Source organism: Mytilus edulis, chromosome 3, assembly GCF_963676685.1.
Source record: "Mytilus edulis chromosome 3, xbMytEdul2.2, whole genome shotgun sequence".
Taxonomy (NCBI): domain Eukaryota; kingdom Metazoa; phylum Mollusca; class Bivalvia; order Mytilida; family Mytilidae; genus Mytilus; species Mytilus edulis.
The window spans coordinates 374,004-393,125 of NC_092346.1; the positions used below are offsets into that span (position 1 = coordinate 374,004).

The 19,122-nt window shown below is 31.2% G+C and overlaps 1 protein-coding gene across 1 annotated transcript in view; it reads right to left on the reverse strand.

Moving 5' to 3' along the window:
* Nucleotides 1–19,122, reverse strand: part of LOC139515578 (uncharacterized) — a 173,845-nt gene that overhangs the window by 65,166 nt on the left and 89,557 nt on the right. The window contains exons 6-7 of the mRNA XM_071305156.1: nt 10,524–10,612; nt 4,224–4,396 (exon numbers count right to left, since the gene is read on the reverse strand). Coding sequence (XP_071161257.1) covers nt 4,224–4,396; nt 10,524–10,612 — 262 coding nt within the window. The remainder of the gene's footprint in view (nt 1–4,223; nt 4,397–10,523; nt 10,613–19,122) is intronic.

Here is a 19,122-nt window from a genome sequence, read left to right on the forward strand (position 1 = left end):
CCTGTAGTGCTGCCTTATATATATATAGATATAACTTACATTAGTCACTCCATCCTGTAGTGCTGCCTTATATATTTAGATATAACTTACATTAGTCATTCCATCCTGTAGTGCTGCCTTATATATATATATAGATATAACTTACATTAGTCACTCCATCCTGTAGTGCTGCCTTATATATATAGATATAACTTACATTAGTCACTCTATCCGGTAGTGCTGCCTTATATATATAGATATAACTTACATTAGTCACTCCATCCTGTAGTGCTGCCTTTTATATATATAGATATAACTTACATTAGTCACTCCATTCTGTAGTGCTGCCTTATAGATATAGATATAACTTACATTAGTCACTTCATCCTGTAGTGCTGCCTTATATATTTAGATATAACTTACATTAGTCACTCCATCCTAAATTGCTGCCTTATATATGTATATATATAACTTACATTAGTCACTCCATCCTGTAGTCCTGCCTTTTATATATAGATATAACTTACATTAGTCACTCCATCCTGTAGTGCTGCCTTATATATATATAGATATAACTTACATTAGTCACTCCATTCTGTAGTGCTGCCTTATATATATATATAGATATAACTTACATTAGTCACTCCATCCTGTAGTGCTGCCTTATATATATATAGATATAACTTACATTAGTCACTCCATTCTGTAATGCTGCCTTATATATATAGATATAACTTACATTAGTCACTCCATCCTGTAGTGCTGCCTTATATATATATATAAATATATATATATATAACTTACATTAGTCATTCCATTCTGTAGTGCTGCCTTATATATTTAGATATAACTTACATAAGTCACTCTATCCTGTAGTGCTGCCTTATATATATATATATAGATATAACTTACATTAGTCACTCCATCCTATAGTCCTGCCTTATATATATAGATATAACTTACATTAGTCACTCCATCCTGTAGTGCTGCCTTATATATATATATAAATATATATATATATAACTTACATTAGTCACTCCATTCTGTAGTGCTGCCTTATAGATATAGATATTACTTACATTAGTCAATCCATCCTGTAGTGCTGCCTTATATACATAGATATAACTTACATTAGTCACTCCATCCTGTAGTGCTGCCTTATATATATAGATATAACTTACATTAGTCACTCCATCCTGTAGTGCTGCCTTATATATATATATAACTTACATTAGTCCCTCCATCCTGTAGTGCTGCCTTATAGATATAGATATAACTTAAATTAGTCACTCCATCCTGTAGTGCTGCCTATATATTTAGATATAACTTACATTAATCACTCCATCCTGTAGTGCTGCCTTATATATATATATATATATATATGTAACTTACATTAGTCACTCCATTCTGTAGTGCTGCCTTATAGATATAGATATAACTTACATTAGTCAATCCATCCTGTAGTGCTGCCTTATATATATATATAGATATAACTTACATTAGTCACTCCATCCTGTAGTGCTGCCTTATAGATATAGATATAACTTACATTAGTCACTCCATCCTGTAGTGCTGCCTTATATATATATATAACTTACATTAGTCACTCCATCCTGTAGTCCTGCCTTATATATAGATATAACTTACATTAGTCACTCCATCCTGTAGTGCTGCCTTATATATATAGATATAACTTACATTAGTCACTCCATCCGGTAGTGCTGCCTTATATATATAGATATAACTTACATTAGTCACTCCATCTGGTAGTGCTGCCTTATATATATATATAGATATAACTTACATTAGTCACTCCATCCGGTAGTGCTGCCTTATATATATATAGATATAACTTACATTAGTAACTCCATCCTGTAGTGCTACCTTATATATATATATAGATATAACTTACATTAGTCACTCCATTCTGTAGTGCTGCCTTATAGTTATAGATATAACTTACATTAGTCACTCCATCCTGTAGTGCTGCCTTATATATTTAGATATAACTTACATTAGTCAATCCATCCTAAATTGCTGCCTTATATATATATAAATATAACTTACATTAGTCACCTATCCTGTAGTCCTGCCTTATATATATAGATATAACTTACATTAGTCACTCCATCCTGTAGTGCTGCCTTATATATATATATATATATAGATATAACTTACATTAGTCACTCCATTCTGTAGTGCTGCCTTATAGATATAGATATTACTTACATTAGTCAATCCATCCTGTAGTGCTGCCTTATATATATAGATATAACTTACATTAGTCACTCCATCCTGTAGTGCTGCCTTATATATATATAGATATAACTTACATTAGTCACTCCATCCTGTAGTGCTGCCTTATATATATAGATATGACTTACATTAGTCACTCCATCCTGTAGTGCTGCCTTATATACATATATATATAACTTACATTAGTCCCTCCATCCTGTAGTACTGCCTTATAGATATAGATATAACTTACATTAGTCACTCCATCCTGTAGTCCTGCCTTATATATATAGATATAACTTACATTAGTCACTCCATCCTGTAGTGCTACATTATATATATATAGATATAACTTACATAAGTCACTCCATCCTGTAGTGCTGCCTTATAGATATAGATATAACTTACATTAGTCACTCAATCCTGTAGTCCTGCCTTATATATATAGATATAACTTACATTAGTCACTCCATCCTGTAGTGCTGCCTTATAGATATAGATATAACTTACATTAGTCACTCCATCCTGTAGTGCTGCCTTATATATTTAGATATAACTTACATTAGTCACTCCATCCTGTAGTGCTGCCTTATATATATAGATATAACTTACATTAGTCATTCCATTCTGTAGTGCTGCCTTATAGATATATATAGATATAACTTACATTAATCACTCCATAATGTAGTGCTGCCTTATAGATATAGATATAACTTACATTAGTCACTCCATCCTGTAGTGCTGCCTTATATATTTAGATATAACTTACATTAGTCACTCCATCCTGTAGTGCTGCCTTATATATATAGATATAACTTACATTAGTCATTCCATTCTGTAGTGCTGCCTTATAGATATATATAGATATAACTTACATTAATCACTCCATAATGTAGTGCTGCCTTATAGATATATATATAACTTACATTAGTCACTCCATCCTGTAGTGCTGCCTTATATATTTAGATATAACTTACATTAGTCACTCCATCCTGTAGTGCTGCCTTATATATATAGATATAACTTACATTAGTCATTCCATTCTGTAGTGCTGCCTTATAGATATAGATATAACTTACATTAGTCACTCCATCCTGTAGTCCTGCCTTATATATATAGATATAACTTACATTAGTCACTCCATCCTGTAGTGCTGCCTTATATATATATATAAATATAACTTACATTAGTCACTCCATCCTGTAGTGCTGCCTTATAGATATAGATATAACTTACATTAGTCACTCCATCCTGTAGTGCTGCCTTATATATATAGATATAACTTACATTAGTCACTCCATCCTGTAGTGCTGCCTTATATATATAGATATAACTTACATTAGTCACTCCATCCGGTAGTGTTGCCTTATATATATATATAGATATAACTTACATAAGTCACTCCATCTGGTAGTGTTGCCTTATATATATATATATAACTTGCATTAGTCACTCCATCCTGTAGTCCTGCCTTATATATATAGATATAACTTACATTAGTCCCTCCATCCCGTAGTCCTGCCTTATATATATAGATATAACTTACATTAGTCACTCCATCATGTAGTGCTGCCTTATATATATAGATATAACTTACATTAGTCACTCCATCCTGTAGTCCTGCCTTATATATTTATATAAAAATTACATTAGTCACTCCATCCTGCAGTGCTGTCTGATATATATAGATATAACTTACATTAGTCACTCCATCCTGTAGTGCTGCCTTATATATATAGATATAACTTACATTAGTCACTCCATCCGCTAGTGCTGCCTTATATATATAGATATAACTTACATTAGTCACTCCATCCTGTAGTGCTGCCTTATATATATATAGATATAACTTACATTAGTCACTCCATCCTGTAGTGCTGCCTTCTATATATAGATATAACTTACATTGGTCACTCCATCCTGTAGTGCTGCCTTATATATATATATATATAACTTACATTAGTCACTCCATCCTGTAGTGCTGCCTTATATATATAGATATAACTTACATTAGTCACTCCATTCTGTAGTGCTGCCTTTGTTACAGACCCTGGCCCATTAAAACCAGTACCATCTGCAGGTCCCCAGCTATTACTGTATATATCAACATTTGAAAGATAGTGAGAGAGGCCTTGAGCTTCCTCTGAATCTGTTATAGCAAAGGAACCCAATATCCGAATTCCTTTAAAAGAAATAATTCATGTCTCTTAGTCGATGCAAGTTGGTCAAGATAAAAGCGGAGAGAATATTTGGCCAGTGACAAAATGAAAACAGGATCTAAAGGGATAGGTGCGGCAAGGGCCTTATTAAGTTCATTTTTTCTACAACGAAAAGTGTTTCAAGTTGATGAGAAAGTGAAATAGAATTATTTTTGTAGAACTGTGATATTAATATCCAAAATAGGTTTAAAAAAACAACAGATTTTGGTTAAATGAATAGATTAGATTAAACACATCATTTTGCAAAAGTATAACGAAGAAATCGGACACAACTTCACAAGTTATCACAACTTACAAAGTTCCTTTCCCAACAATATCAATTTAGTAGTAAACAAGTGTCAGCAATAATTATATACTAGTATTTAATTATTATTACGTGAAAACCATAATCACAGTGTGGGAACGGAACTGTACGGTTTTCTAATAATTTGGTCATTCGGGAGACTGTCAAGCGGGGCTCCGACATTTGCAAAATAACAAGTTGCTTGATGGAAATTTTGATGAACTCTCATGTTCCTATATAAGTTTCTGCTTCAAGTTTTGATAGCTAAAACATTCTTTATGTAAATATGAACCAATAAATTAATAAGAAAGATATATGCATCCAAACGTTTTCCTTAGAATGGTGGAGCTCCGTGTAAAACGATAAAAAATGTCACACAACAGCGATCAAAAATGTCAAATAAACATCGAAAAATCAATGTTTGCTAACTGAATTTTCACATGTACCTTTTCTGATATATAGTCTTATCTGTCTGAAAGTTTCAAAGCCATTGTCCCAGTAGAAATTCAAATATATTCATTTTCTCCATGTCGGATATTTTTATTGACTGTACAATCGCTTGCAAGTTTACTGTAATATCACTCGGAGCCTTCCTGTACAATCGCTTGGAGCTTTTCTTTTCATCGTTTGGCCACCTAGACTACTCCGAAAGGAGAGTAACATACTTTACCTTGTTATGACTTCACGGTCCAGCTAGCAATCAAGCTAGTCAAAGGTATTACCTTTACCTACACACTCATTGCATTTTGCTGTAATAGTTTCTAGTGGCATATGACTAATTATAACTCTTAAGTAGATAATGCTTACTACTATCTCTTCTGCCACATTCATGATCAGTTTATGTTTGCCATGATACTTTTGTCATATAAATATTTATTGAAACTACTGCAATCCAATACAAGATATGTCTGGCCTGATTTTTCTCTCCTTTTTCTGTTATGATTTAATAACAGTTAGTTATTTGGTATTGTTATCATTTTTTTTTAAACCTAAATTACACACTCAAAAGTGTTACTGATGTTTGAAGCTTTTATTTGAATGGATGTAGCCTGCATTAGCGGATCCGGTATGCGGGGAGAGGGAGTTTTGGTGGTTGAAACCCCATTTTTTTCGATTTTTTTTTGTATTTTGTGGACGTTTCAGGGTGTTCCGTGGTTTGGATCCCCCTTTTGCAGAAAGGCGGTATCCGCACCTGGTCTGATATCGGCAATGATAGTATTAAATGATGATCCGATCATTCAACTGATTTTTTATAGTTTGGTCTTGTGCTGTGCTAGTTTTGGGGAGAAATGAGCGCACACAGACATGTTTGACCCTGCCAAATTCGTTATGTGCCTGTTTCAAGTCAAGAGCCCGTAGTTCAGTGGTTGTCGTTGGTTCATGTCTGTCATAATATGTTTTTTCGTAAATTGCTTTATTATGAATTAGGCCGTCAGTTAAATTCGAAAGGTATTGATTCTTATTTTTCATGTCGGGACCTTTTATAGCCCACTATAATTGCTTAAATCCATTTAGTTTTTTTTTAACTTTGACAATCATATCACATCTCCTTATTTTTATATTGAAGATATAAATGTGGTTTGATAAAATGTAGTCTTAGATCAGTGGTTAGCTACCACCATTCCACATTCGAATTCCTTTATCAAGTTACAATATCCCGATCCTGTGATGAAAAATTCTTTGTTGTATTGTTCAAATATGTTTTTTTTTTTTTTGTTAAATTGCTGTTAAATAATAAGTAAAATTCAAAATATGCTAATTACCCTTCCAGAGCATCTTTTCACCTTTTCGGTATATATAAATATTTATTTTGTACGAGGATTATTTTCATTTTTATTTTAGATTAGATTCTTAACATATTTTGTACTGTCCTTTTCTTTTTGCCTTTTGTATACTTATTCAGTTGTTGTTTGTTTATGTGTTACATATTTGTTTTTCGTTCATTTTTTGTACATAAATAAGCCGTTAGTTTTCTCGTTTTACATTGTTATTTCGGGGCATTTTATAGCTGACTATGCGGCTTTGTTTATTGTTGACGATCGTATGGTGACATAGTTGGTAATTTCTGTGTCATTTTGGTCTCTTGTGGAGAGCTGTCTCTTTGGCAATCATACCACACCTTCTTTTTTATATCTATTGTACACATTTTGTTTTTGTCTCTGATATAGTCACCTTAAAAGGGTTCCTTGATAGAATCTTAATTGTCAAAATGACTGGTTTTGTGCTTATTTTCACTTCAAATACCATAGATGAATATAATAGGACAGCAAGAAACAACTAATGCAATGCATATGCAATGTATTTAATAAATTTGGCCAAGCAATTCTACAGGAAAGCTCCAAGCGATTGTACAGGAAGGCTCCGAGTGATATTACAGTAAACTTGCAAGCGATTGTACAGTCAATAAAAATATCCGACATGGAGAAAATGAATATATTTGGATTTCTACTGGGACAATGGCTTTAACACTTTCAGACAGGTAAGGCAATATATCAGAAAAGGTACATGTGAAAATTCAGGTAGCAAACATTGATTTTTCGATGTTTATTTGACATTTTTGATCGCTGTTGTGTGACATTTTTTATCGTTTTACACGAAGCTCCACCATTCTAAAGAAAACGTTTGGATGCATATATCTTTCTTATTATTTTAGTGGTTCATATTTGCATAAAGAATGTTTTAGCTATCAAAACTTCAGGCAGAAACGTTATATAGGAACATAAGAGTTCATCAAAATTTCCATCAAGCAACTTGTTATTTTGCAAATGTCGGAGCCCCGCTTGACAGTCTCCCGAATGGCCAAATTATTAGAAAACCGTACAGTTCCGTTCCCACACTGTGATATTACAACTATAGAAACTGAACCTCTTATATTTTACACAGGGAGATGGGGGGGACAGGGATGAGGGGGGAGTCTAAATTTAAATCCATAGGATCTTTTTATAATTTACCAACATGAAATTTAATTCATGCTTTTTTCTATAACTTGATAAAAACTATATGTTAAAGCCATATCAAGAATTGGCAAATCATCATTACGAAATAACAAAACCACATCATGTAATGAAACAACTACATTACGTTAAGTCACATACACATCAAGTAATGTTAAAACCACATTGCCTAATAACACAACCACATTAAATAATTGTGAAACCATATCGAGTAATGACAAAACCATATTAAGTAATGACAAAACTATATCATTTCAATACGAAATCATATCATGTAATATTGAAATATTATTAAATAATGACTATTCCATATTGATTTATATCATAACATCATTACGTAATGTCAAAATATCATCAAGTAATTATAAGACGACATAACGTAATATCAGAGTACAACATAAGACAGCTGTGGCGTTCCATAAAATTGCTTTACATTTTTCACATATAGCTGATTGGTTTTAAATGAAAAGAATGTCTTACAGACAGATCTGAAAATATTTATACGGAGACAGATTTAGAAGTGGAACTGAGGAACAAAAGTTACGAAGTTTGCTAGATTTCCCGATGGTATCTCTGTCGAACAGCTTCACTACTCGTCGTTACTAGCGATATTTTTTCTACATCTGGTTTTAGGGTTGAACCCAGTTTCGCAATAAAACTGTCGGGATTCATCGAATGCATACGATGTTCGATATTGCAAAGATATACAATACAAATACTAAATAAGTTGTTTTGTTTGCAGTCACAAAAAAAAACACCAAAAAAAACAATTTCACATCAAAATCATATATGGAGGTGAACGAAGCTTAATGCAACACCGTTGATACATGTAATATCGTGGTGAATAGTTTATGCATGTGTCATTTAATCAATTTGAATTCAATCTCAATAACGCGAGATTTTTGTGTCACTCTATGAACTCATAATATGTTTTGTATTTTTTTCTTCAAGATAAACTATGTCTTCTATCTTGGAAGTCTAGGTAAAACCAAATATCGATTGAAAATACATAGCTTGGTATCTTCCAGCGATGTTATAAATCCACTTAACGGTTTTCAATGGGATATGCTGAGATTAACACCTCGCATTGATTATCTACGTTCAATTCTGCGATAACGTCCTCTTTTCAGATGTTCTTTAGGCAGGCAGTTTTACCGGAAGTCAATGTTATGCTAATCACATTAATTGGTGTAGATCTACGTGTTTATAAATAACACATGGTATTTTGCCTGTTTGTGATTGATTCATTTCACACTTTTACATTTAACATATGAGAATGCTTGTCAAGCATATTACCATTTTGGATATTTCGTTTACACCAATGTTTATGAATGTTTTAGAGTTGAACTCAATGCCATGCTAACACCATAGATAGTATTGTTCTACGATGTTATAATTAATCAATTAGAAAGTACACTAGATTATGAATGTTGGATTAAATGTCGAACACTCAGCTTATAAGCTGTCAACAAAGTTCAAGGTTCTTCAAATTCATCTTAGAGAGTTCTTGCTCACACGAACAACATTTTAATTGCATGCTGTTTGCAATGCTACAATTAATCAATTTTACAATAATAAATTATAGTGTTGTCAATGACCGAATACCGAATACCGAATACCAAAAACGCTAACCGGTTAACCGGACTTTTTTTTCAATTTTAATAGATTTGATATAAATTTGTATTGAAATAATTAAATATTTGTGTTTTCTTTATAAAAATTGTCGTCGTGGTAATTAATTTGACGGATCAATTGTCCAGTATATTGATTGGTATTGCTAATCCAAAAATATAAAATTAATTAGAACTTGTCTCTCAGCTCGGGGCAAGATCTTAAGGAAACATAATTAGTTTCATGTTTTTTAACAGTAATTTTTAATCAGTAATAAGATTAAATTTTACGATTTACTTCATTGTTTCATTTTTGATCTTATATTGTGTAGACCTACATCTGAATGTGCAATCTTCGTCGTGCAAGTCTTTGTCATACTTTAAACTAAATGTTAACTCAAAAATTGTAAAAAGCAAAACAACGTGAATGTACTCAATGTATACTTGATGGTAAGAATATCAGGATTAATCAATTTTAATTGAAACACCTCACATTATTTTCGGAGATAACAGGACAAAATGAAAGAATCATCGGTTTCAGACATATTCAATTCTACGAGATCAAGACGGTTTTTTATTTTTTTATTTTTCAATTTGAAGTTAGTGCAAACGCCATAGTTGATACGGTGTGTTTGATTATTAAAAGTCAAACTTGGACAGGAATCTTCACAGACAAGCCTTATAAAACGAAAGGCCAAACTTCAATTCATCGTAATATTAAAACGTAAATGTATGACTTTGATGGAATGTAGTCACATTGACACTCATACCACATCTTCTTATATCGATATGTAGGGTACTATTGCTAAGGCCTTCAAACATTAACTTAAACTACCGGTTAACCGGTTAATCGGTCGAACGATTATACGAGTAACCGGTTAGGCAAAAGTGTACGATTTGACAACACTAAATTAATAAATTTACCTTAATGAGAAATGGGAGATAACAAAGGGACAAAACTCATAAAGCGAAGAGAAATTGACAACGTCATGGCCAAAAAAAAAAAAAAAAATGAAAAACGACAAGAAGACCAACAACAGTCTACAAAACACAACATAGAAGAGTAAAGAATGAGCAACACAACCCCCACCAAAAAACCCGTGGTGATCTCATGCGTCCGGAAGGGACAGCAGATCCTGTTCCCTTATATGGTTCCCGTCGTGTTGAAAGGTTAGGGCTAAATACTACACATCATTTATTTTCCTGTACTGCAATGCATCAATTTATCCAATTTATAACTTACCTATGAGAGTACAGCTAAATGCCACACCAACTACACATATATTGTTGTCTTTAACTGCACCTATAAGTCCACTAACCTGTGTTCCATGACTGAAATAAATCAATCAAATCAAATAATTTTATTGGTGTAAATTCCTATACAGAAATGATACCAGCCGACATTTACAAAATACAAATACAAAAAAAATAAACAAAAAAACAAACAAACAAACAAAAAAAACAACCAAACATATTTTCTCAATGATCATGATAAGAGATACATATTTTATATTTACATTGCGTGGAGGTGTTATTCATACAATATTATTAATTCAAGCTATTACAATCAGCTTTAATACTATAAAAGCTCTTAACAACATTATGTTTGCTTTAAATGAATGTTCAAATCATACATATCACTTATTCCAGCTACACTTACAGTACTAATGTCCGTATCATTACTTTTCAAAATGAAACTAAAGTTATCTTGTTCACGCATATTAACAAAAGATGGAACTATATCACTTAAATTACAAAAGAGTACATTTCTATTAAGTTCTAATGCTTTACATTGAATGAGGAAATGGAACTCATCTTCAATTCCATCCTTACAAATTGGACAAATTCTCTGTTCTAATGGTGTTCTAGTATATCTACCAACTTCTATTAGTAATTTACTATTACTAATTCTGATTTTTACCACTTTAGAAATAACACTTTTGTTAAGGTCCAGTAGAAGATATTTTTCTAATTCAAAATTATTTTTAACTTTGCGATATGTTCTTAATTTATTACCATGACTATTACCATTATTAGAGTCACAAAAAAGAGCTTGTTTCCAGTATTTTATGAAGTCCTCTTCTAATTTCTTTTGAAATGAAAAAAGTAATTTTTTCTTTGACATAGTATTTTGATTTTCCCAGACATGCTGAAAACCAAGTTTACCTAATAACACTTTTAATTTACTACAAAAACCATTAGGAAAGTTTAAGTTTTCATTGTATGCTTTCTTTACCATACTCTCACTGTCCATATTAATGATATGAAGCCAGAAGTTAATTGTATTTTTAAGGGCTGACAATGAAAGTGGGAATACACCTAATTCAGAAAGTACAGCATTATTAACAGCACCTTTATTTACACCCAATAAAAATTTAGCAAATTTTATTTGAATTTTATTTGGACTGAAGTTTGCATAGTTTGACTCTATGGTAGTATTTTGTTTCACTAAACTAATAGTAGCCCAAACTTCACTGCTATATAACAGAATAGGTTTAACGAATGAATCAAAAAGGTTTAAATGTGGTAGTAAATTCATCTTTTCAGAAAATAATAGTTTTCTAATACAAAATATAGCTTTGCTAGCCTTTTTACATAACTGATCAATTGCTGTAGTAAAAGATCCAGATGGTTTAAAAATTATACCTAGATACTTGTATTCATCAGTTAACTCTAGTAATTTTCCATTATAATAGAATTTGTGCTTTTTAATAATTTTCCCTGCTTTATTGAATATTATAATTTTGGTTTTATTAAGATTAACAGATAGATTCCATTTTTCACAAAATATATTTGATTTATCTAAAGCGTTTTGTAGGCCAGATGCAGATTCTGATATTACTACTAAATCGTCTGCGTAAAGAAGACAAGACACTTGTGTATTATCAAGGCATGCCGGATCACATTTGTGGTCAAACATTTCAACCAGTTCATTTATATACAATGAAAATAATGTATGGCTTAATATACAACCCTGTTTTAATCCTACACATGAGGGAAATGTTTGTGTTAGTCCCTCTTTTAATTTTACAGAGAAAGATACATTAAAATATTGAAAAAAAAACCTTTTATATTATATTTTAGTAACTTATGAAAAAGCCCATCTCTATTGATTGTGTCAAACGCTTTTCTTAGGTCTACAAAGCAAGTGTAGAGATGTTTAGATTTTTTAAAGGTCTTGTCAATCAGAGTTTTTAATGTTAAAATGTTATCACTTGTTCTGCTATTTTTCATGAAGCCTATTTGCTCCTTATGTAATATACTGTTAGTTTCTAGAAAGTTATCTAATCTGGTAGAAAATATTTTTAAGAAAAATTTACCCAAACAGCTCAAAAGAGCTATACCCCTGTAGTTTGAAGGATCATTAAAACACCCTCCTTTAAAAATAGGATTAATTATGTTTTCTCTCCATACAGAAGGAAAGATTCCACTTTTAAATATCAAATTAAAAATCAACACATATGTTTTAACTAATTTACCACATGACACTCTAATAATTTCATTTGTTATACCATCACAACCAGCAGAATTTTTTAACTTTAAGTCTTTTACAACCTTTAACACCTCCTCCGCAGTAATATTATTATTCAAACAATCATTATTACAATCAAAATTATTACAATGTTGAAAATTCATTAAATCTTTAAAATACTTCAACCATTCATCATGAGAAATATTGGAACTAGGGTCTTTCTTTGTTTTCTCCTTTAATAAATTTTAAGATTTCCAAAATTCAGAAGGGTTATTCTCAGATAGGTCTAGTATATTTTTTAATATTTTATTTTTATAGACCCTATGTTTTTTACGTACAAGCTTGTTGAAGTTTTTTCTCTCTGTAAAAAATTTTAATCTCAAACTGGAATCCCAAGGATTCCTACCTAAAGTTCTACAGAGAGCTTTTATATGCCTATATTTAGCATCACAGTCATTGTCAACCCATGGTTTTTTTATTTTCCTTCTTTTTTGTTTATTATTCAATTTTGATTCAAATTTGTTATTTAGGGTTGATGCTCCCTTTAATAATTTATTAAAATCAGATACCACGTCATTCACGTCTGTTATCAACGTTCTCATTTGCTATCAGCTTTTCGGTTTTTGTACAAATATTATTAAAACTATCATAATATAAATTTTCAATAAATTTTTGCTCTCTTATTGGAGACCATCTTATGACTGGTGGCAATTTACGAAGATTATTTACATGTGTCCTGTTTAGGGCCCAATATGTTACTACAAAAAAATGTTTACGGTTATTTGACAATGATCTGAATTATTTGGATGAAAGTCTTCTATTCTGAAGTTTAGTATATTTGATAGGAATGTTGAACTACAGATACAATAATCATCTATTGAGGTTCCATTGTAACTATGGTAAGTTACTTTCCCTATAGAGTCTCCTAAAGTATGTCCATTCAAAATACGTAACTGGGAACTAGTACACATTTCTAGGATACTAGTACACATTTCTAGGATATTTTTCCCATAGCTATTTGTACGTTGTGGCATTTGAGTATTACGTTTAATTTTGTACATTATCTGCAATATAGTTAGGTGGAAGAAAATCTTCCAAAGGGTCATTTAATTCATCGCATATAAAATCTATTTCTTTTGAATCAATATGAGCATTCAGATCTCCCATTATCATGACTTCACCTACTGAGTTAAAATTAGAAATATCAGTCTCAAGTTTTTTTCAAATATCTCTTTATCCATACCAGTTCTTAATGTATATGATGAATTAGATGGTGATATGTACACAAAACAAATATAAAGATCACGTTTAAGACCAAAGTAGGTGTGGTCTAATTTAAACCATAACATGTCACTCAGAGATTTATCAACTAATTTCACACCACCTATGATTGTTCTCTTTACAAATACAGCTAAACCCCCTCTTTTTCTACTACTTTCAGTAGATCCACAATTAACAAAACATTTATATCCTTCAAGGTATAATACATCATTAGAAAAAGAATGAGTTTCTGATAGAAATACAATATCTGACTTAATTTTTTCTCTGAAATTTTGGTCATTTAACTTGCTCATTTTATAACCATTAATATTTCTATAAAGTCCATGTACATTCCATGAACTTACAGACACACTTTTGGGTATTTTAATTGTCACAATATTTGATTATCTTTTGAAATTATCTATGGGATCCTTAATCACACAAATGAAAAAAATATAAACGAGTAATAATCTACATATATAATATCTAATATAAACCTTTTAGTTCTTAGCAAAATAAAATGAAATAAAGATTCTAACAAAATATAATAATAGTGATTAAAGGGAAGTAACTCCAACTTTCCTTTGACTAGACAGTAATTAAAAAAGTACATAACTATTGTTCATTCTTGTTAACCGCTAAGAACACTCAAATATTAAAATAGGTACAACATCCTTTCAAAAACTCACTACTAAGAACACTACTAAGAATCATTCCATATGAAAGTTTAACAAATATATATTAATTCAAATCGGTAATTTTTTATGATGGTTTCAAAAATGAATTGTTAAAAATCCTATTTGTTTATGTTTATTTTATCATTTTCAATCTTATTTTATTTTACTTGAACTTTAATTGAACAATAAAATGGCATAAGTTGAAAAAAGAATTCATCTTCTGAACAGACCCTGTACTCTAACTTTCACCGATACAAACAAGTTATGTGTTAGCCGTACAGAAGCGTGTTTCAATTATACATTACACGTCTTATTAAAAACCAAAATTGGGTAAAGATTATAACTCGAAAAAGGTTTTGAGGCTTTTTCACACACAATCAGTCTGCAGAAAATTATATGAAATCAAAGTGAACTTAAACAGGCTTGTTCTGAATAAAATGATCTTCGGTTTCTAAATATTCCTGATTAAAGACGAATAATTAATGTTTATACTTATATATCTACTTAACAAAAGCTAATGCAATAAATCCTTAAAATTACTATTTCTAAATTTGTTTTAAATATATGTTGAAGGTTAGGGAAGGGTTGGGCGCCCGCAACCATGGTTAATTCTGACACACTCTGTATGTGCATGTCAAAAGTCAGGAGCCTGTAATTCAGTGGTTGTCGTTTGTTGCTGTGTATCATATTTGTAAATCACTTATTGTTTGTACATAAATCAGGCCGTTAGTTTTCTCGTTTGAATTGTTTTACATTTGTCATTTGGGGCCTTTACCAGCTTGCTATGCGGTTTGGGTTCTGCGTATTGTTGAAGGCCGTACGGTGACCTATAGCTAACATCTACGTCATTTGGTATCTAATGGAAAGTTTTCTCATTGTCTCATTGGTAATCATACTACATCTTCAATTATCTGTCAGTGCTGAGCACATTTTATAAGATTACCAGATCATTTCTTTCTGAATAAACAATTAGGAATTTAGAAAAGCGAACATTTAAGCATTAATATTCCTAGGTAAAAACGTCCATGTCCTTTTTTTATAAGAAAAATATAAATGATTCAAATCATTTACATTTAAATAACAGAAATGTTAAATTTTAATCATGTTAATATATATGTCGTGTACATGTTATTATTCCATCATACAAGTTATTACTTGTACAAATACAACTGTACAAGTAATTACGAGTACAATTTTTACTGAGAAAAAGATAATAATTTGTACAAATCATTATTCTACCTTGGCCTATTAATGTTCTCAGCAAATCGTTTTCCTTTAAACAAATAATTTATGACTAAAACCTAAAGGTATGAACTTTCAACATGTTTGTACTTTTTGTATAACAAATATATGAGCAAAACTTCAAAAAAGTCAAAACTAAAGTGTAAAGATGGAAAACAGTGTAGAAAACAATATCACGATGACATAAATAACTTATCGAAACTCTTCTAATTATTCGGTTTTCACACGCGTAAGATACATGACAGAATATTTGTAATGTAAAGGAAGTCAAATTAAGTTACAAAAAGACAACACTTCCAAGATATTTCTTACGGCAGTCTGGTGTTTTGAATGCAGCAAAAATTGAAAAACTCATTCGCAAAGGAGACGAAATTATTTATTATTGTACAGTTGATAAACTTTACCCTTTGATTAGAACAGCAAATTCCCAAAGATGATTAAAAGATTTAGAAATTTGAGACAATGTTATAATTCCAGTGCAAATAGTAGACCGAGGTCCGATGGACTGTAGAAATATCAAAGGAGTTGTGCTGAATATTGCCGAAAATTAATACAAAATAGGACAAACAATTGTAATCATGCTTGGTTTAATGAGTTGAAATCAAATTTAAAAGATTCAGAGACAATGTTAGACATACCAGAGAATACTGAGGTTAATGTCAGAAAAAAACAGTACAATTGCATTCTTTAAGTGTTGACCAAAGTTTCTTTGCGTCCGTCGTTTGTCTGTAATCTTCTAGCATTTTAAAAGTAATACTAATACAAGTCATGTACACAGTTGAAAAAAATGAAGAAAAAAGACAAACACTATATAGATTAATAAAAAACATACAGTATGGGCTTTGCTCATTGTTGAAGGCCGTACGGTGACCTATAGTTGTTAATGTCTGTGTCATTTTGGTCTTTTGTGGATAGTTTTCTCATTGGCAATCATACCACATCTTCTTTTTTATATACGCTAAATAATAAGAAAAAATAAACAACCAAATAAATTAGTAAAAGGAAAAAAAACGACAATTGACAAAAACAAATCCAGACTTAAAAACCAAAAGAATGCAGTTTTTGAATAAATCATTTAAGGCAAAAGAAGAAACAAAAGAGATATTGCGTTGTACAAGTTGTTATCTTCTTCTCAACAAAAACTGTACAAGTAATTACTAGAAAAATTATATTTGTACAAGTAATAACTTGTATGATGGCATCATACAAGTAATTACTCTTACAAAGTGTTTGTACAAGTAATAACCTGTACAAAATAATAAAATGTACACGACATATATATTGATTAAGAGTTTTTTTTTTTTTTTATAAAATTAATGTCCCTCGACTAATTTTCCTAGCAAATCATATCCATGTCATTTTAATATTATATCATTAAAATATTCATAGGTAAAAACGTCCATGGCCTTTATTTTAAAAGGTAAATATAAATGTTATGTTTTCATATTGTTTAAGAGTTGTGCATCAATAATTCTAATAAAATTTATGTCACCAGACTAATTTTCCTAGCAAATCATGTCCATCTTAGTAATATTCCTAGGTAAAAACGTCCATGCCCTTTTTTAAAGGAAAGTTTTAATAAAACAAATTATTTACATGTGAACAAAGGAAATTCATTTTTTATGTTTTAATATTGTTAAAGAGTTGTGCATTAATATTCTGATAAAGTTCATGTCCCCAGACTACTTTTCCTAGGAAATCATGTCCATGTCATTAATATTCCTAGGAAAAAAATCTGGCGGACAAATTTTTCTACCAGACCAAATTTACTGTTGTATAAACAAGGCCTTGTTACCGTATCACGATACGGTCTGATTAGTCAGAGGCTAAACGTCAGGTTCGGGTAAATCTGTTAACGGTATTTCTGTTATTTCATTGGTTGTAAATACGATCTAATGGCTGCTTCGTGGCTGTTTCCGGAATGATTCTGGGGGAAATGAAGGTCATTTTAACGTCTGATTGGCTTTTAATGAGTGGCATGCATTATATGTTCTACGCGTCCGTAAGTGGGGTCGGATTGAAATCATGATACTAGGTTATAGGTACATATTATGATAAAGTGTTCATTTGCTATAGTTATTAGTTATGATGATAACTCACGTCAAACTGTCAATTTGGTGCAGATTATATAATCATGTGACAATGTGATGATTTAATCTTGAAATTATGTTGCTATTTTGATAAGAAACTGTACATTTATGTGTTATTGCTATTCTCTTAAAATAGGACAGTAATGTGTATAATTTACACTTTAAACTTTGTATTAAAACGGTTAAATGATTGAGATACTTTTGTGTCAGATTTCTTCGTCAGCTTAGAATACACAAAACGTAAGCTCTACTGTATGTATAAAAATAATAACCATTTATTTTTCATTGCTTGGACATATTGATTATAGAAAATATTAAAATCACGGAATTTACCGAAGATGTAATTTCGTTTCCAACACTTTCATCGCTTCATTGATTTCTGGTGTAAATAAACAAACCCGACGCTACTGATCTATAGAAGAATACAAAAATTACAAGGTGAGCAATTTTGTTTCTAATGTGCAAAGAAGCCTACTGTACACCAAGCATCACGGTATCGTTATTGGCAAGGGTTTCAGTGCACTATAGGATACTATAGTGTCAGCTGTTGCAAATTATATAATTTAGCTTTATATTTGACAATGACCCCCAAGGCACATTTACACGATCCTTCAAACCAAAAAAACTTGCAACACAGTGAACTCCGAAAAAGATGTTTGCATGTAGGGTATAGACAGTTTGATATGTACTCGTACATGATGTTTTATTCTTTGGAGTTGTCAGGAGTCTGATTTAGAAGGGGGCCAGGGAGCATACCATCCTTTTCTGGGAAATTTGGTGGGCCTGAACTTATGAAAATTTCTGGATCCGCCACTGGTTGTTGGACCATAATAGTCCCAGTATGGACACAGTGGTGATCAGCAGTCATAATAAAAAAGAAGATGTGGTATGATTGCCAATGAGACAACTGTCTACAAGTGACCAAAATGACACGTCATGCACAGACATTTTAAAACAACTATAGGTCACCGTACGGCCTTCAACAATGTTCAAAGCCTATACAAGTTAGTCAGCTATAAAAGGCCCTGATATGACATGTAAAATAATTCAAACCAGAAAACCAATTAACGGCTTTTATTTCATAAAAAAATGAACAAAAAA